The sequence below is a fragment of the Rhinolophus sinicus genome, linkage group LG04 (genome assembly GCF_036562045.2).
Source record: "Rhinolophus sinicus isolate RSC01 linkage group LG04, ASM3656204v1, whole genome shotgun sequence".
NCBI classification, from domain to species: Eukaryota; Metazoa; Chordata; class Mammalia; order Chiroptera; family Rhinolophidae; genus Rhinolophus; species Rhinolophus sinicus.
Genome location: NC_133754.1, coordinates 91,580,656 through 91,601,785, shown reverse-complemented (window position 1 = coordinate 91,601,785; position 21,130 = coordinate 91,580,656). Strand labels below are relative to the sequence as shown.

Genomic DNA, 21,130 nt, shown 5'->3' with positions numbered 1-21,130 from the left:
GAATCAAAAGAATGAGTGAACCAAAGCAACAAAGTGTGAGATTACAATCTGTATGGCATTTGATATGTAGAATAAGTTAACAATTGTGGAAATGTTGTTCTTCTAATATAAGGTGATGAAGAATTATGTAATTATAGTTGATACGTGCCTCAAATCACTTTAAATGATGCTAAGAGACACAGATGGGACATATCAAATAAAAAAAAAAGAAAGAAATATCCAATAAAAATACAAATTTGATAGACTGAAAAGCTAGCGTTATAATAATATAAAGGTCTTCATAAATATCAACATAGCAAGATTAAGAGTTTAGCCACGATATGCAACATGTAATCAAAAACATTTTTAGTCAATAAATACCCCAACACTAATTTCAATCAATGTATATTAAGAGGGGATTGGTGTTTTAATTAAATTCGAAGTTTGACTTTAACAAAAAAATAAAAGATTCTGTTCTAACATAGGATTCATTATTTTATCATTAAAAAAAATAAGTGTGAGTCCTAGCTATCATTTTGAAGAGATCAGACTGGTTTGGGAGCAGAGCTAAGATTAGCATAGAACAGTGATTTTGGAGTGCAGAATGAAGAGAGAAGATGTTTTAACGACTGAAAAAAAAAAGTGCATTTATATTAAATAATAAAAAACACTTAAATTATATATTTGCAGATTTCATAACTATTCTAAAGATGTTAGAAAAAAGTGATCATAATTCCAATTTTATGGATGTTCAATAAATATCAGTATTGATTCTTAAAGAAGAAAACTGGTGAAAATAATCTAAAATAAATACATTCTGTAATAAAGGTGTGAATTTGGTAAATTGCGAGAAAGCAAATTAAATAAAAAGCAAAATTGCGAGAAAAGCAAAACAAATATCTTGGGTTTAAATGTCTTTTGATCTTGTTTCTTACTAAATAATCATAGGCTGACGAAATGGAATTTTAGAAAGAGCTGTGCATTCATCACTGTGAAATGGTATTAGGAAAAAAACCAAACAATTTAAAAGAAACTGTTTTTTCTCTTTAGGGGAATAGGGGAAGATGGCATTTTCAGTGGCCACGAGAATAGATTTGTGTTTCATCATTATTAGTGACTTTGAGGAACAGATGAGACAATGCTTAACTTCCTAAAGTCCACTAATTATTTGAAAACCATTTACTATAACATGAACTTTAAACAACAAATTTTCAACATGATTATGGTATTAATTTAAAAACTGGGAAATTTGAAACTACAAAATTCAAACATCTTGAAAAAATATTTTGTACTGGGCCACCAGATGGAGGTATATGACTCTTTTTGAGACAGAGGTAAGCTAAACTCCAAAACAAAAACACTTATAGAAGGAAACAAATCTTCCAGATCTTAAATTTACCGCAAGTGAACACAAATATTAAAGCAAGCTGTATATTTACTTCTTTAACACTATCAGTATAAATATTGTATAAGAGATCCATGTTCCATAATTTAAATAGATAGAAACTCTGAATTTAACATAGGATTTAGTCGACTCAATTTTTATTATTTTGGGCTTCTATGGCATTTCACCATTCTATTTTAGTCTTTAAAAAGCCAGTAAAAATAGTCAGCAAAGAGCAGTTTGAAGTCATGATTTAACTTGAAATTTCCTTACTGTAAAATTAAAACTAAGGATGACAGAATCAGAAAATTCTGAGTAATAAATGAAAATAATCATAGTGTATTTTATTATTAAAAAGAGCACAACTCTCTCTCCTTTAGCAGTAACTTACTTATATACAAATTTTTAAATTTTAACACAAATATGGAAAGATCAAAGATCACACTTTAAAAAATTGCAGGTTTATTTTTCTAGGGAAATTTTTTTTAAAAAAAAGGAAAAAGTATTCTGGCAGAGAGGGAACACAGACAAAGTTTACTATGATAACTTTCAGGAATTTTCAATATCTTTATCCCAGGATAAGACTAGGTTAATATAGTCAATTATTTTTGCCCATCAATTTCTTTCCAACTTACATGACTATACTACAAAACTATTCTGGTCTTGCGAGATTATATCAGCCAACTTAACTTCAATATACTAGGAAAATAAAAATGAAGTTAACCACCTTCTGAATATTGAAAATAAAAATGAATGAAATAAATTAACCAAATTATGACCACTAATTTTATGTAGCTCAGATATCCCTCGTGTCTATTTAATCTCTCCTCTGGTTACCACCACAGAATTGATCTTGTCTGATTGACCATTACTATTATGAGTACCTGTTTTCTACTTCTTTTACTTTCTGGGAGGTAGGGTGGTGTGATGTTGGGAACCTGGACTTAGGGGTCAAAAGTGGGTTTGAAGCTGACTGAGCATGAACAAGGAACTTGTCTCTGAGGCCCTCTCCCTTCCCCATTTTTTATTTTGCAAGATGAGAATAAACTCACTGGGTGATTTTGGAGATTAAATGAGATAATGTCTCTCTAATATTATTTCCCATCATCTTTTCATTTTTTTTCCAGATTAGTATGATTTAACAGTTTTTAAAAAATATTCTTGAATCAAAACAACCTGTGGATAGTTTGACAGGTATCAGGATTACCTTGAGAAGTAAAAGAATGTACTTAGATGCCATTGTCTCTCTTTGTGTGATTAGCATGGCATGTCATGCTTGAGGAGAGCATTTTCTTTAGCTACAGAGCTGGAGGTAGGAAGTAAGGAATTTATATTTAAGTAATAGGGTGAGGAGCTAGTTCTAGGAAGTACAGAGAGATGTAACACACCCATAGGCAGTCATTTTTGTTTCATTAGACTTCATTTTTTTAGAGCAATTTAAGTTTCAGAGCAAAATTCAGGGGAAGGTACAGAGAGATTTCTCATACATCTCCAATGCCACACATACACAGGCTCCCTTAATGTTAACATTCCTGCTGAAGAGGTGCATTTGCTACAACTAATGAACCTACATTGACACATTGTAATCACCCAAAATCCATGGTTTACTTTGTTTCACTCAGTGATGTATAAGTCTATGGGTTTGGACAAATGTTTACTGTAATGATGTGATCCTTATGGTCTCATAAAGAGTATTTTCACTGCCCTAAAAATCTGTTCTCAGCCTATTTATCCCTTCTTCCATCACAACCTCTATCAACCACTGTTTCCATAATTTTGCCTTTTCCAGAATGTCATATAAATGGAATCATATAGTATGTAGTCTTTTCAGATTGGCTTCTTTCACTTATCAATATTCATTGAAGGTTCCTCCATGTTTTTTTCATGCCTTGATAGCTCATTTCTTTTTAGTGCTGAATAATATTCCTTTGTCTGGATGTACCATAGTTTATTTATCCATTCACTTACTGAAGGACATATTGGTGTCTTCCAAGTTTGGGTAACTATGAGTAAAGCTGCCATGTGCATCCTTGGCAAGATGTTTGTAGACATACATTTTCAACTGTTTTCAGTAAATATCAAGGAGTATGATTGTTGGATTGTATGGTGAGATTATATTCAATTTTGTAAGAAACCATCAAACTATCTTCCACAGTGGTTGCACTATTTTGCACTCCCACCAGCAATGTATGAGGGTTCCCAATGTTTCACATCCTTATGCATTTGGTGGTGTCAGTGCACTGGTTTTTAGCCCATCTGATAGGTCTGTAATGCTAGTCAATCATCTTTTTGAGGGTCCCAAAAGTTTTATGAACATCTCTGCATGATATTGGAGTTTTGCTATGACCCCTGTGAATTTTGCTTAGTGGGTTTCTATATCATGAAATTTAGTTTGAAGGATCAATTTAAGACAAATTTAACAAGTGACTGTAAGTGGGCTGCAAGAAACCAGAAATGGGTAAGACATACTTTTTGCCCTTAAATGGCTTATAGTCAGTCTGTTAATGGAATGCCAAGAATGCATATGTCTATAGATGAGGGCAAAATACAAAAGAAAATATGGGAAGTGCTATTAAGAATGTTATTTGAGCATAGGGAAGAAAGACATATCATTGGACTAAGGAAAGAATCAGCAACAGCCTTCAAACAGGGAATGTGATTTTAGATTGAATGTGAAAGAATTATAAGACATTGACCAGCAGAGACGCACAGGTGTTCTAGAAGATTGGAACAGGGTGAGCAAATATGCTGGCTGGAGAGAGTAAGATACACGTTATGGTGACTTCCAGTCCAGTTGCAATGTGCTCTGATAATAAGAGTATATAGATTAGGTTATGTAAGAAAGTTAGAATGGGTTCTTTATAGAGAATCTTAGATGGCACAGTGAATTCCGTGGTTGGTAGGCACCTGGAGTTTCCGACTAATTGAGTGATGTGATGAAAATTTAACTTTTGTAGTCATCTGGCAGCAGCATTAGGTAGGAAAGGTATATGTGAGATAATCAGTAGCTGAGGATGTTAGTTGGGATGCTATTACCATAATGTAACTGAAGGGTAAAGATACATTATGGCTGTGAGATAAAATGATAGCAGTGTGACTAGACAGGAAGGGACAGGAAGAGTTGCAGGGGAAAGGGAATGTTGAGGGGGGAAGAAAAGCCAGGGGGCCTTGACGCTAGGGTGGGAGCATGATGACAAAGATTTTTAGTCTGGCTGCTGAGATGTTGGTGCTATTAAAAAATAATAAAGAATTCAATAAGGAGTGTCAACCGGCAAAAATAACTTCAGAAAATCCACCAAAAGAACAGTTTATTCAGGAAAAGAAAAAAAAAGAAACAAAGCCACCAAGGAGTGTGCATATGCACACTCACAGGCTGGTGTTCCAACCGGCCGTCCACATGGTAAAAAAAGGGCAGAGACCAACATGGCTTCCCCCTTTATTTGCATCTTTCCCCTGGAAGTTACCACAAAATTCAACAGGAAGTAAAGACTAGATAGTTAACAAGGGGCCCAGCTCCACCCATAGTCCTCCCAGCTCTATGGCTAAGCATCTTAAGATGCCAGTTCACTTTTATCAGGAGATATTGACATAGGACATTAAGGTAGAGGTGCCACTGTCTAGTTTATATCTTTGGGGGAAGTTTAGGACTAAAGAAGAAGACTTGGGGATTATATGCCTAGAGGCAACAGTGGATATAATCACTAACCCACATGTCTCAGCATGAACAAAAAGAAACTATCACGGACAATAAAGTCAGTGATAAATCTTGACTATAGTTATTAGGTATGCACAAAATGACCTTCTATCTTTTTTAATTAGCATTCTTAGGCTAACACTACAGTGAATTTAATTCTCTAACTTCCTAGGATCTACCAAAAGTCTAGGAAAACAGGGTGGGATTTAAATTTTAATACCTGACAGTTGACACACAGGCAATAAGAACAGACATATTATTTATTAGAAAAAGAAAGCTGTTCCAGTTTCATCACCTCATTTATAAGTAAGGAAAGCAAGGCCCACAGAGTTCCGTGAGTAAATAAAATACCACGATGTTCTCACGGCAGTGCCAGTTCTAGGATCCCAGGCTAGAATTCACTTTACTCCTTGCTCTTTCTATCAAGAAGACATTAAGAGACATCTGCTATGTATTCTGTGACTTTGCTTCCTTCTCCCAACACATCTTAATTTGAGGGTCAGCATCCTTACCATACTGGATCCATATTTATTTTTAAAAAAATTAATACCCACAAAATGTATGGTATATGTTGTATTAGTTTCCTAGGCCTGCCATGCAAAGTACTACAAACCAGGTGACTTAAAACAACAGAAATTATTGTCTCACACCTGTAGAGACCAGAAGTCTCAAATCAAGACTTTGTCAGGGATATGTTTTCTCTTAGACTCAGTAGAATCCTTCTTTTCCTCTTTCTAGCTCTTCGTTGTAGCTGTCAATCCTCGGTGTTTCTGGGCCTGTAGCTGCGTTAATTCCATTCTCTGTTTCTATCTTCATTCACATGCTGTTCTCTGTGTCTCTGTGTCTTCACATCATCATATTCCTATAAGGACTCTATTGCAATATGACCTCATCCTAACTAATTACTCCTGCAAAGACCCTACTGACAAATAAGGTCACATTTTGAGGTACTGGGGGTTAGGATTTCAACATATCTTTTTTGGGGACACAATTTTACCCATAATATATATACTTTTTGCAATAAATATGATCATGATTTTTGGAACTTAGTGACATTATTAAATATTATACAAATACGAGAACTAACATCAACAATACCGCATATGTTTGCAATTTTTTGTTGGGTAAAGATCAGTTGAGCTTCAAAGGGATTTACTATCATAAGGGAAAACATTACAACTTATAATTGTCACTGGAAATAACCAAGAATAGAACTGACCAATTTGTGTTTATGAAAGTAATGTAATAAAGGACATTTCTTTAAAAATTACCTGAGTGGGTAATGCGTATTTAATTTTTTCAAGCCATTCACATGTTAAATTTTGATTGATAAAGTAATTTGCAATGTCTAGATGTTCTCTGTCTTTACTAAAAATAAACTAGGCAGACCTAGGTTAGAAAAGAATTCCTCCATGAATGAGTTCTGAGGCTTTTATGGAGTTGCATTTTGCAGCTTTAAAAAAAAAAAAAGAAAAGAAAAAAAAAATCAGATCGGTTGTCAGTTATGTTTAAGACAGGAAAAATGGACTACATGGCCAATCAAGAACCTTCCTTTCTTAACTTGGTGTCTAGGAAAAATATTTTGAAGGAAGTCGTGCCCTTTAATTTGGCAGTTTTCTTCGTAAATTATATCAGTAGCCTAGCATTATGTGTAGAATATTTTTTGGCAGGTGCCCAGGGCACCTATTAGCTAACTTTCAGTTTGCAGGCTCCTCCTGATTTGTAAGGACAAGACAATGGCAGTATTTGGATCACTGAACTAATGATAAAGGAAAATACCAACTGGTGAGAAATTTCCTGTTTGCTATGTGGTAGCTTCACATTTCAACAGAAGTGTCAGGTTGCTTTAGAGCAGGAAGGGTTTTACAGCCTTGAAAGAAAAGGCTCTGGGGAATCAGCTGTGACATTTTTCTCACTCTTTATCTCTAGTTCTCTGCAGGTCCACTCAGTGGGATGTCAGGCTCACTTCCTATTGCTGGTTCCCTGCAGTCAATTGTCATTGCCGTTTTCTCTCATTTCCACTCCAGCTTTGGTCGATCACTAATTTTAAGCCCAGGAGTTATGCCTTTTTTATTCTTTGCTTTGCTCAGTGAATCCCTTGAGGGATGCAGCTTGCTGTGCTCTCTCCTTCTTTTAAAACGAAGCAAAAATGGCAAGGGGCCATTCCAGGGTGCGACCCCTTTTTAACAAACTGCAGTTTGGCTCATTTACAGATGGATCTACATATTGTTCTCTATAAACACACTTCCCAAGCATATAAAAATAAAAGAAATAAAATACGCCTTGTCAAACCAAATATTCATGATCTTACTCTTGAAATACCAAGAATATCAAGCAATTCATTCCTCTACATCCCTACTTGGGAAAGAAAATTTAATTAAAAGGCCCTGTCAGAAAATCTTTCAGCAGTAAATTAGGGATTGAGAGTTATTCACAGATGGATACTGCCATATCTGTAAGATTTGTAGTTAGGCCTCCTGAAAGTGATGGAGATTAAGGAACAATGCATTCTGATAAATTATCACTAAAAATGAAGTCTGAAAGGCATGTACTATTAGTATTTTTCCTTTATGATGATTGGTGGTGATAACCCATTCAAAGTTTCTAATTCTCTTTCCATGACTTAACTGAGCATATTTTTATGGCAACTCATTAGCATGAGTATTCCCGAGCTGAGGGGTGCTAAATGACCCTAACAAGGATGGTATCTCATGAGCTCACTCAGTGCTCCAGAGAAAACTAGAAAGTGGAAAACATTAAATGAAGGAATTAAAAATAATTTTTTAAATGATGTTGTTAAAAGATCTAGTAGTTTTTGGTTTAGCATATTGACGTATTAACTTAAGAATTCCATTTAGAAACCCAGTCTATGGCATTAAAAATGTTTCATATTAATTAAACACCTTGGCGATGTATTGCATTAACATCTTTCTACTTTTATTAAGTGACCTGGACCCCACGAGCAACAAGTACAAACGTTTGTTTTGTTTTAGTTTAAAAAGCTGAGCTAGATACCAGTGCTTTCTTCAACAGGAGTTTCTAATTAAAGTTACAAGCTGGAAATATTTGTTAACATGGATATTCCTGATGATTCTAGTACACATTAAAGTTTGAGAACCAGTGTTTAGATACTGAAAGGGGGTTTTGTTGATAAAATGGGATTAAGCAAAAAATTCGACAGTGAGAAATATCAAAACGCCAAAGCTCCAATATGTTTTGTATTTTATTATTGCACTCTCAATAGGCTGTCCCTTTGGTAGGATTTTCATGATTTCCCAGAGAGAAACCATTTCTCAATAATGAATTTGCTCCTTTGTGGCTGCTCGCTGGCTGCTCGCTAGCAGGCCATGAAAGCATTCACAAGTCAGGTAGAAAAATAGCAGGAAGATTTAAGAGAAGGGTCAGGTGTTCAGAGTCTTCTGGAAACTACTGCGTGGAGTCTTTGTTTGGTCTCAAGTTTTATATTTTCTAACCAGGATGTAAATTGCTTCAGCCTGTAGTGGAATTTTCCATTGAGTTCGGCTTTGTCGGTTGGGGTGGGGGAAGGTGCAGTTAAGCTGGTTATCCCATACAGATGCAAAATCTCTCCTAAGTCACAGGGCCAGCACTGTGCGCCCGAAATAAACGAACCATTGAAACTGCATATAGTAAATGTATAGGAAACAGGATTATTAACATTTGGCGGAAAGGAAGCAGAGAAAGAAAAGCTTTCAAAAAATCCCAAGCTGAATTACATTTTTTAAATCAAATTATACCAGAGACACAAGTCTCAAAATAGAAGATTTAGTGCCACCATTACAATCTGTGGGGATAGAGCCAGGAGTGCAGTTTCCAGGCTCTCAGCCTCATGTGGAAAGGTGCTGGCTCAAGTAGTAAATGGCCATCAACTGTGACTGGATGGCCATCAGCTGTGGCTAGTTGGCAGTCAGCTATAACCTGTGACCCATTGGTCACTAATATAACTGCTGTGGCTATGCTAGCAGCAAAAATGGGGGCTAGCAAGAAGATGGTGGCTGAGCTAGCAAGCATGGAGTGTGGCAGAGTGTGGATTGCGGATTCTGTGGCTCCTGCTTCCTGTGTCTCCAGCCCAGCTGCCAGCGAGACTAGAGTGGTATGACTCTCCTACCTGTGGCTCCGTGGGTGTTCCTTTTTGGCCTCACCATGTCCTGCGTTCTTATGTGGGGAGCGGGATCTGAGACCCCGCAAGCCGCCCTGCATGACAGAATTCCTCTAAACAGATCCCTACAATAAATGTTTTGCTCAGTAAAGCATTTCTGCTTCATTTATACTTTCCCTCATCAAGCATTCCAAATGAAAGATTAATTTACCCGGAACTCCTAATCATCCATAGAAAGAAGTCCAAAGTTTAAAGGGAAAAAAAAGAGTTAATGAGTTTACACAAGTAGCTGTATTAATATTACCGGAAGTCATAAATAGCAACATAAGCTCACCAATGATGGGCTCCTAGAGAGAGGCTAATGTGGCAGCCCTTTGCAGGGAATGAGCATGAGGGTGACATTCAGGCAGCTGCTGGGTGACAAGAGTAAGTGAATCACAGGTGGGAAGGTTAGAGAAAATGCCTAAAAGAATGCATAAAATCTACCTCCAATGAGGAAACCCAAAAGATGAACACACAACATGGAAGATACTGTGTGTTGTCATCAGACTTTTCAGGGAAACAAGAGGAGGCAATGGAAAGCAATGATTGGGAAACAAATGACCCAGGTTTTTTTCCCAGCTTTGTCACTGCCAAGGGACCCTGAAACATTGGGTCAAGTAAACAAATTATCTTTTAAAAGAAATGGTTGAGCTAAATGATTTCTAAGGTCTCTTTGAAGTATAATGAGATAGTTTAAGCTATGTCTTGGTTACACAAAGTGACTGTCATTGGTATTTCCATGTCACCTTTTAATTAATGGCTATATGTATATCTCCTTGTCTTCATATGTCTACACAAATAACTGTCAGGAAGATTAACTAAACTAAAATGAATTCGCAGCAAAATAAATTACTTTTTGTCATTATTTTCTCATTTAACTCTTTTTAATATTACAATCTTCTTAATTTACTTTTCATTTATCATACTTTTCTTTACAAATAATATATATTATTTATTTCCATTTAAAATCTAAATGGATAAAACTCAACTGAAAGTATGCAAAACAAAATATTAATATTATGTCCTTTTCGGTTCCATTCCCACATGGGCCAGTGAGCTGCGCCCTCCACAACTAGATTGAAGACAATGAGCTGCCGCTGGGTCCCCAGAGGGCTCAGTTGGTTAGAACGGGAACTCTCACCAACAACTCTCAACAACAAGGTTGCAAATTCAATTACCACATGGGATGGTGGGCTGCACCCCCTGCATCTAAACATTGAAAACTGCGACTGGACTTGGAGCTGAGCTGTGCCCTCTACAACTAGATTGAAGGATAATGACTTGGAGCTAATGGGCCCTGGAGAAACACACTATTCCCCAATAAAAATTAAAAATATATATTATTTCCTTTTCACTGTGAAATACAATCTAGATAAAAAGTAAATTTATAGCATTGAATTTGATTAGGCTCGTGCTTGCCCAAAGCCTTAGCTTGGCAGAGAACAGGCAGGATTGAGAGGGAATGGGGCTGGAGAAAAGAGACATGACTCACAATATTTATTTAGTTTGTCATAATAATATAGGGAAGGGGCATGAGGACTGTTTTCTCAGAAAGATCTAGGAAGTTGGATTGCAAGCCTGCTGCCTGTGTGCAGCCAGAAACAGAACTGGGTCAGATGTTCATCAATCACACAGAACAGTCCAATTGAAGCCTACTGAGCAAAGAGATTCCATTATGGCCATTCCGGTAATTAAACTTATTACAAACTAGCCACAGGCTGTACCTTACAAAGGTTAAACGGAAACCTGCCCCTATTCTTTTTGTGTTTTGCAGAAGTTTCCCATACCAAGAAATTTTCCATAGAAATAAGAAACACATATAAACCCTAGCCCAATGGGGGGAGAAGGTCTCTTCCGCTAGTGATTAGAGTCCACCACTATGTTTGTGGAGTGGCCTTTTCTTACTCATTCTCTGCTAAAGAAAATTATTTTACTTTAAACTCTATATGGGCTTGTGGGGACAGAGTCCCAGAGAGCAGTTTCCAGGCTCTCAGCCTCATGTGGAGAGGTGCTGACTCGGGTAGTAGATGGCTATCAGCTGTGACTAGTTGGCCATCAGCTGTAACCAGTTAGCCATTGGCCACTGATTTAAGTGCCGTGACTGAGCTAGCAAGGGCAGATTGCAGTTAGCAAGGGGTTGGTTGGTTGGCAGAGAAGCGGATGGTGGATTGCGGCTAGCAAGTGCAGTTAGGAAGCACAGATTGCAGCTAGCAAGAGGGTTGGCAGAGAAGTGGACTACAGATTGCAGATCATGTGGTTCCTTCTTCCTGTATCTCCAACCCAGCCGCTAGCGAGAATATAGTGGTATGACTCCCCTATCTATGGTTCCGTGGGTGTTACTTTTCAGCCTCACCACATCCTGCGTTCTTGTGCAGGGAGTGGGACCAGAGACCCCGCATGAGACCCCGAATGACAGGGCTTATGGGGACAGAGCCAGAAGTGCAGTTTCCAGGCTCTTGCCCTCACATGGAAAGGTGCTCACTTGGGTAGTAAATGGCCATCAACTGTAACTGGATGGCCATCAGCTGTGGCTAGTTGGCTGTCAGCTGTAACCAGTGAGCCATTGGCCACTAATATAACTGCCGTGGCTATGCTAGCAGCAAATGGGGGCTGGCAAGAAGATGGTGGCTGAGCTATCAAGAGCAGATTGCAGTTAGCACGGCGGGTTGCAGCTAGCAGGTAGGGTTGGTTGGTGGGCAGAGAAGCGGACAGCAGGTTGCAGATCCTGTCGATCCTGTTTCCTGTGTCTCCAACTCAGCTGCCAGTGAGACTATAGTGATCTGACTCCCCTATCTATGGCTCCGTGGGTGTTCCTTTTCAGCCTCACCACATCCTGCGTTCTTGTGTAGGGAGTGGGACCAGAGACCCCGCATGACACCCTGCATGACAGGGCTCATGTTTGAATTCTGTCCTACATGAAGCCAGGAACCTTCTTGGCCCAGGGCCTGAGTCCCCGCTTCGGGAGTTTTGTGATATGGCATTAATAAATTCCCAAAGCATAAAAATATCCAATGGTTAACAACATTTACATGGCTAAGGAAAAGGGAATGCTTTGAAGTCACAACAAATTGTGAATTATCTTTCTGTGATCAGCTTGGATCAAAATATTCAAATGTAGAGATAGACACATAAAAAGAAATTTGTTTTTTTGAGCCCAATAATTATAGAAAAGAAAGCTCTTTAACTTGTGCCATTTACCCTCTCCCTCTGATAGGTGTGAATCACTGCTTTAATAGAAAACCCCAAGGGAACGTTAAGCTTCTCTTTAATCTAAGAAATGATGGTAACATATTCTTAACAATGCATCAACAGTGGGGGGTTCCCCTTGGGTTGGGCAGCAGGAGAGTTGGAAGTCAAATTCTTAGAGTGGTTCTCCATGATTTTGGTGGTCGCACAGATGGAGTTCTTAAAATATTAGAGCAGGGCCTCAGATCTTCTGACAAGTTTTGTGGCATCTTAAAACCAAAGATTCCCTCTGCTATGGCCTAAAATTGAAAATTGAAAGACAAATATCTTTTGTGTGTGGCTGTGGGGACAGAGCCCCAGAAAGTAGTTTATAGGCTCTCGGCCTCACGTGGAAAGGTGCTGGCTCGGGTAGTGGATGGCCGTAGGCTGTGGCTGATTGGCCGTCGGCTGTGGCCGGTTAGCCGATTGGCCGCCGGTATAACTGCTGCGGCTACAGAGGAGAGCCGAGGACTGCCGAGGAGCCGAGCAGAGCCGAGCAGAGCTGAGGAGAGCGGAAGACAGGAGAGGAACAAAGTCGAGGAGAGTGGAGGACAGTCGGTTGGTCTGTTGGCGAAAAGGCTGACGGCTGGTTGCGCATCCGGTGGGCCCAGCCTTCAGTGAGACCATAGTGGTATGACTCCCCTACCTATGGCTCCGTGGGTGTTCCTTTTTGGCCTCACCATATCCTGCGTTCTTATGTGGGGAGCGGACCAGAGACCCCGCAGGCCTCCCCGCACAACAAATGGCGGAGCGAGCAGGGTCTCCCGCACGACAGTGGCCTTCAGTTTTGGACCCAGAAACTCTTTCTAAATCAAAATACTCCTATGAACAGATACCATAATACCATAGTTTTATTCACTAATATCTTTTTAGGGATTAAATACATTTGTTATGAATTTAAGAATAAGATGGAGAAAAGGTCAAGTATATTTTGATGTGGAAGGGAGTAAGCCAGAGTTTGGCTTCCTTGAAGTCTTTTACTGTTTCTCTCAAAGAAAAAAAAAATATTTCTCACACTGTGCTCATAGCATCTTGCATGTAACTATATTATAATGTTAAATTTATTATATAAGAAGTATTATAGTAATATGTTCTCATATCTCAAGGCCCTCAGGGATGGAAACCACAACTTTGTGCCCCATCCCAGAGCCGATTCCTAGCTCAGTTTCTGGCATGTGGAAAACATATAATAATTGCCTATTAAACCTAAATTATTACATTTTTTACAATTATATATTTTTAAATAAGTTGAACTTATTTAACAAAGAATTCAAACATTTGGAGTAAAATAATGTAACTCTTCCTAGTATCAGTGATAAAGTCTACAAATGAGTATGAGGATCGCAGCATAAGGCTACACTGTAATCTGACTTTGTTTCTAAGATCAGATATATGCCCAAACTTTAGTCCTCCAAGTTTACAGAGTAACAGCTTACAGGAAAGAATATATTTGCTTCTCCTAACCACCTCTTTATTTGCTGTGCTCTCTTGCCAGTCAATTCTCTTTAGAATTAGAATTGTTATTGAGATTACAGAAATATCAATACCACTTTCGGTACAGAAAGCCCCATTTTGTGCTGATAACAATGCCTAGTGGGCAATGAAGTTAATGAGTGAAGAGGAACACTTAGGGCAAAACTAGCAGTCACAAAATGCGTTAAATAAAATAAAAAAAACAAATTATAATTTTTAATTAAGTAACTAACATTACTTAGTGATTCTAATATAAAGGCATATTAGAATACTTCCAAAGCAATTTCTCTGAGAAGGTCAAAGTGACTAATGAATGTTAGGGTATTGATTCCCAAAATATCACTATGAGACCTTTAAAATTAGGAAATTAAGTGAGAAAGAAATGAAGAAATCACTTGTCCCATGTCAGTGGTTTGGCTGGAACGGAACTCTAAGTCCATGTATTTTTCTGCTTGAATTGCTTGAACTCTTGTTTTCCATCCAGTGTGAAAGAAATTGCCAAAGGAAGTATAATCTTCCAATATAAGAGGGGCACGGCTCTCAGGAGTCCTAATAATTTTTTTTAAAACAACACAACTTCTTGGCATCTAATATGATTGGGAGTAGAAGCAAAATGTGGAGAAATTAAACATTCTCAAATCACTGTGATTGAATATGGCACAGCGTTTTCAAGTGATAATATTCATTCAATCATTTAATTGAGAAAATTTTATCAAGCACAATATGCTCTGTGAAGAAGCCGATGGCAGGTATTATTAGGTGAATGAAGCAGACCCCTTCCATCCAGAGAAAGAAACGAACAAAGAGTAAGTAACCCACAAATAACCTGAGGGGATCTCTCTGAAAAGAGCTAGAAACTAAGACATTAAGAGAGAATGTGCTAGTTCCCCAAGCAATGACTGGTGGGTGTAGAGTCTTGTGTAAAGTGTGGATCCTATTAAAATAACAGTGATGGCCCTCAGTGTAGGAAATAGCTTAGTGAAAAAGTCAGTTACTCAGACGTGTCTTAGATACGGTAGTTGTGCAAAAAAATGTTCAATGCAACAAGTAAGAAGAAAAAAGCTAAAAATGCAAAAATATTCAACAAGGACCACAAATATATTTAAATACACAATTAAAGTAAAAAGGAATACTAACATGCTGTATTCTTACCCCTATTGTTCCAAAACTTTCTGGCTTTCTTCTCATCTTTTTCTTGCACAGGTGTGTCCAAATCCATTTGATCAGGTACCAGAGAGACTTGGGGCTTGGGATGACATTGAAGGGAGTAGGCAGGGTACCTCCTTCTTCAAAATAACTCATCCAAAGCTTTGTTCGAGCAAATTTCCATTCTATGTCTGCATGGTCCTGAACAAGAGAATATGACAACTGCTGACAGGTTTCTTAATTAATAAGGTAAGATAAACCTCACAGAGATCCTTTAACCTGACTTTGAGTGGCTCTTGGAATATTAATTAAATTGCTTATAAAAACATTGCTGACTCTCGGAGATAATCATCCAAACATTTCAGATGGGGGCTGACCCTGGTAAGGTGTCACAGCTCTGTTGTCACTTTTCATCTTTCCCTCTCCCATGAGACAGACATCTGAAATAATTCCATGTTAAAGAGACTGCAGTGATTAGTTTTGCCTTGAAGTTGAATCTTCATTTCCTGCACTGTAGGCTTACATCAGCTCAAAGTCATTAGAGTTTAGCCACAAACAGGGCTTTATGTCTTACTCAAGGCTTTGAACCCCTGCCTAGGTGAATGCCACCTTTATGGATGCTTGCAGCTCAGCCTTCTGTTGTTTCCAGGAAAAGCATTACTTGATAAGGTTTCCATGTGAATAATTATTGTCCACCCTTAGGCAACAGGTGTAAACTCAGACATCCCCTGCCACAGGTAGACTAGGGACTGACACAGTGCTGAACCTTGACAAAGGGCACCAGACAAGGGTCTGGCCTGTGCCTGCCAACAAGCCTGAGGCTATCCTCCATCATCATTTATTAATCCATTTTATTAATTTCCTGGGAAATCTTAGGAACATTTGTGGCAATTAGATAGAGGGCAGCCAGTCTCCTCTCAAACTAACCACAAACTAATTTAAGCAAAAAATCTGGGAAGTAGGAAGTGGTAGAACCAAGGCATACATACAAATAAAAATTCAAAATAATTCATTTTCACCCATGAATGTTATTTTTAAAACTCAATCTTTAGAGTAGGATAATATACCATTCTAATAGCCCTAAATTGTTGGGTGGGTGCTAATAAATGCATATGCTGTGTACACATTTCTAATATAAACAATATCGATTTTAGTCTAGACACTGGATGAATTGTGCTTTCAACAGGAATCACCATGTCTAGTAAATATGTGGCCTTCATTGTTGCTTAGCAAATGTCTAATTGGAAGGTTCAATCAATAAATGGAAGCACAGAAGCTACAGTTTTCCTCCTATTTTCCCTCCTCTTCCTCTCCTCTAGTTCTTCCTCCGTCCCTTTTTTTTTTTTTAAACAAGCTTTTATTCTGCATTAATGAAGAAACTTATGTATTGTTTGCTGCACTCACAAAGAATGGGACTCAGTAGAATTGGCTTATGGTAATAAAAAGGCAGTCACTCTATCTAGCTAGAGTATTGGCCTACAGTGCCTTCTATTCCTTCTGATTCTCAGGGAGTCAAAAATGAAGGGTTATCCTGGCCTCATCATGTTCTCTTACTGCTAATACAAAGCTATTCCTGGTTTGGGATTCAGAAAGGGTCTAAACAAAGTCTACAGTGGTTAGAAAAACTGAAAGTGAAAAGTTCTAGACTGGTGATGACTAAAAACCATCTTCTGCTACTCACCTTCTGACTCAGTCAATATTTAAAACTTCGCTTAGGTATTTCCTCTCCTAGGAAGACTGCCCTGACTGCCATCAACCTCAGCTGCCTCCCACCCCCAGCCCGTCTTGGTCCTCTCTTCTGTACTTCCATCAAATTCTCAAATCCCTTTTCTCAGTATTGAAATTATTCAGACTTTGTCCCTACTGCATTACATTTTTCTTGAGGGCAGGAACCTCATTATTCGGCGTATCCCTAAAATCAAGCATCTGTCAGGCATGTACTAGCTACACAATAAATATTTGATCAATGAACAAATGAGTGAGTGAAAAGCAGGCTTTAGACATGGCCTGCATGATTGCGTTTGCCTTTTAACTATTAAGCTGTCTTCTGTTTTCATGCTTGATCCTAAAGCTCTGAGTTACAGGTAGCAGGACCAAAGAGAAAGCCCTCAGGGTAAATTCTGATATTCTGGGATAGGTGAAAGTCAAATACTTGTCACAATCATGTTCCAAGGAGGCGTCGTGGGAGGTATACCTGTCCCAGCCTCCTCGTGCCTGCTCCTGTCAAGAAGATTTAGAGTTTGGGCTAAACAAAAACAGAGACTTGAAGCTTGTTCTTGTCTCTGTAAGAAGGAACCTAGGAAGACACTCCACAAAGAAGCAACAAGAAAATGTCATACTGTTCTTGAATAATGTTCTCTTGATGAATCGGTATAGTTAATGTTTTATAGACTCCAAATTGTACATACAGCTTCTCTGTATATAGCTTGATAGTTAGAGGCTTTCTAATGTTTTTGATGGAGTGGTCTGGAAAATAGAATCCACATTGCGAAAGTGTGTTGACTAGAGGAATACATAAGTTCTGAGGGACGTATATAGGGGCTATCTACAAATTTCAGATTTGTAATATGCTCAAATGAACTCCACAGATTTACCTATTCACATGCAAATCCTAGGACCTAAGTATATCCAAGTGGGAATACTTTAGACTGTCAATCAGTAAATAAAAATCATCTATTCTTATATTTATGCAGTTTTTCTTCTGTGACAGGTTTAAATAAAATTCTGAATGCTGCTTTTCAAAATAACAATAATAACACTCAAGAAGTTTAGCAATAGATTCTAAGATGAAATATAATTTTAGGTATTTACAGAGAAAATGAGCAGTCTATAATTATCTTTATAAAATGCTACTTGTCTAAGGTTATATTAAAGACTGAAGAAAAATATACTTGTCCAAGGTTATATTAAAGATTGAAGAAAAATATTTCATTTCTGTATAGTTTATCTATTGCTATTGGCCATAGACATATATCATCGCTGGCATGTAAGTTCAAGGGGATAAAGGACTTTGTCTTCCTTGTTCATTGTTATGTTTCTAATTCCTAGAACAGAACCTGGCAGCAGAGTAGGGACTCAATAAGAATTTGCTGAGTGAATGAATAAATAAATTAAACTAAGTGTTTGGATTCCAGAATTTCAAATAAATACAGATATTGTATGTTCTGCTATAGAAGTCAGGGTTACACCTACATAGCTTTTTTCTATACTTCAAGAAACTGAAAATCCTATGGCTTTTCCCCTCAGACTCCCCTCCGGCCTATCTTTTGTATCTTGCCAAGCTGGCCTGAATTTGATTATACCAAGATTCTAGGTTAAATGGACAAAGACAATGCAAAGTCCAAAGGGCATTGCATAGATATAAGTAGCCTGTTTATAATTCATATCTCATCTACTGCTTTTCATAGCCAATGACTGTCTGGCAAGATAGATTTAGTTTATTTTATAATCATGTGTAATATAATAACACCAAATTAGTATATAGCTAAATACAGTGAACACTGCTCAGAAACTTCAAATTAACCATTCATATTATACTTGTGATCTGATCCTATCTTATCAATAGCCAATTACAGACTTTATTTCCAAAAATAATAAGTTGGTGTATAACTAGGAACAACAAATTGTAGGGTGAAATATTGAATTAAAATAAAGTTATTCAACTTACAGCAATAAGTTGGTAAGAATTATTCATCATAGCTATTAACATGTTGAGTAGGACAACCAGAGAGATGACATTGTATGTCCCAAACATGGTGGCACCAACAAATTCAGTAAATTCATGCTGTGCTTTGACATTGGTCACATATAAATTGATGAGCCCAAATATTGACCAAAACAGGGACTGGAGTGTCTCAAATAATCTGAAAAAAAAGATAAAATGACACTAATAACTATATTAATAGAACCACTAATAACTATATTACTAGAACCAGTATACAATAAGATATAAAAATAGAATTTGATTAGTTATGAATATTTGATTAATTTACAAATACGTATCAATAGTAAAATAATATTTTAGGGCAAATATAAAATTAAACTTAATTAAAAAATTGAAACATTTTTTTATCATACTAGCACAAATGGTGTACTTAATTTTCCTAAGATCTTTGAAAACTACGTTTAATTTGCTACTGCAGGAATGACAGATCTGACCCATAGCCTGTTTTTGTATGGCCACTGAGTTAAGAATGAGTTTTGTTTTTTCAAATGGTTGAGGAAAAAAAATAAAAAGAAGAGTGATATTTTGTGACATGCAATAATTGTATAAATTTACAATTCAATGGCCATAAATAAAGTTTTATTGAAACCTAGCCATGCTCATTCATTTATGCATTGTCTATGGTTTCTTTTGTGTTACAATGGCAAAGATGAGTAGTTGCAACAGAGAACATATGGCCCATAAAGCCTAAAATATTTACTATGTGTCCTTTATATAGAAAGCTTGCCCAACTATCTTAAAACACTGAATGATAGTTAAGAAATAATAGATTCTCAAGCTTAGTCTTTGAAAAATGTCAGTTCTTTTACCTTATTTTGCTTTTAGTTGTAGGTAGATTAAAAATCATGTTATCATTATGGATTTCCACATTGACAACTAAAGTTGCACAAAGTGAATCCTGTAAAATGGCAGTGTCTCAGAATGCTTAGATTATAAAATTTGCTATTTTTTATATTTCAGGGAACATTTTCTCATTCTTGCCAATGAATGAACTTTGATGATTTTATTGAAAGTAAAGTTTCTGTAACTAACTGCACGAAGTGGGATAAGATGAAGAATGTCTGAACCCAAATGAAGAATTGTTTGCTTCAGGAGAACCATTATAACACCTTCATATAATATCATAAAAAGACAACAGAACTGATAAAAGGTTACGATAAGACTGTAGTTTAATTATATTGTAAAAACAAATGCAAACCTATTTCATACATGGCATGGCGACTGAGATTTCAGTGATTTGGAAGATTAGCATTAGTTTGGAATCCTGTTGTAGGACCCAGTCAATCATGTTTCCTAGCAGCTCCTAGCCCCTGTGACACTGTTCCATGTGTACTATTTTATGTAGGGGTGGCCCTTAGTAGGTCCCTGGAGTTTCTCACCCAGAGCTTCAATGGATAAGGTTAGTCATGGTCGAGTGACCTAAGGAGAGCCAATTCATATGAGGCTACTGGACAGTGTCCTGGCCTAATGTGAAAAGATGAGCCTAAATAATCTGATTTCCTTTCTAAGAAAGTTTAATTTAGATTTATCAAGAGAATGAGGTAGTTGCCAAAAGGGACTCAAATGACATGAGTTATGATGTAGGGTCAGGATCGCTGGAATTATGAGAAGCCAAAGGTTTGAAAAGCACAAACTAAGCAGAGGATTGAGGATGAAGAAGCCAGGTAATAATTAACTATTGAAGAGAATATACATGGACTAGCTGAATCAAGATAATGTTCATTAAAAAAAAATCCTATGATCCAGCATGATGGCAACTCCTGTTCTTTCTGAAGCCAGGTTTTACTCTAAGTTCTGCCCTTGCTAAGATCAACCCTTGCTCAGAGGATTAAAGGACTGCAATTTTCTGTATGATTCTTGTAAAAAAGTCCATTACTTGAAATAATCCATGAACTTCTCGTTTGTATAACCAGGATAATCTTACTAAAGGTGCCTTAATTGGAGTTCAGAATTTCTTTTCTCAAAGGGATTGCTTTTTTAAAAAAGTAAGCAATTTCATATTTTCATTGTATAATTCAATTTTAATTATAAGGTATGAAATTTAATTGTGTGTTTATTGGTTTATTTTGCTAAAGCTGTTCAACAATGAGACAAATTACCATAAAGTGGTAAGGGTGCTGATCTGATCAACCTGAGTCAGACTGTGACTCTATCATCAGGAATGAGCATTATGAGTCTTTATTTTTAGTAACTTTAATGACAATTTCTAAAATTAATGATAGTGTCTTTGGGTTCAATGTGAAATTCTTTTCTTTCATTCTGAATAGTGTGTAGTCTCACTGTGCAAGTATCAATGTAATTCACATGGTTTTCTCTTGACCTCAATAGCAGTTCAGAGAGAGCTAG

At 37.2% G+C, this 21,130-nt stretch overlaps 1 protein-coding gene across 5 annotated transcripts in view; it reads right to left on the bottom strand.

Moving 5' to 3' along the window:
* Positions 1-21,130, bottom strand: part of TRPC4 (transient receptor potential cation channel subfamily C member 4) — a 217,893-nt gene that overhangs the window by 2,922 nt on the left and 193,841 nt on the right. For 4 of the 5 annotated variants that reach the window (XM_074329993.1, XM_074329992.1, XM_019736606.2 and 1 more), the window contains 2 exons: positions 18,728-18,923; positions 15,052-15,261 (listed from right to left, as the gene is read on the bottom strand). In XM_074329993.1, the coding sequence (XP_074186094.1) occupies positions 15,052-15,261; positions 18,728-18,923 (406 nt within the window). The remainder of the gene's footprint in view (positions 1-15,051; positions 15,262-18,727; positions 18,924-21,130) is intronic. The other variant, XM_019736607.2, reaches the window with a different exon arrangement.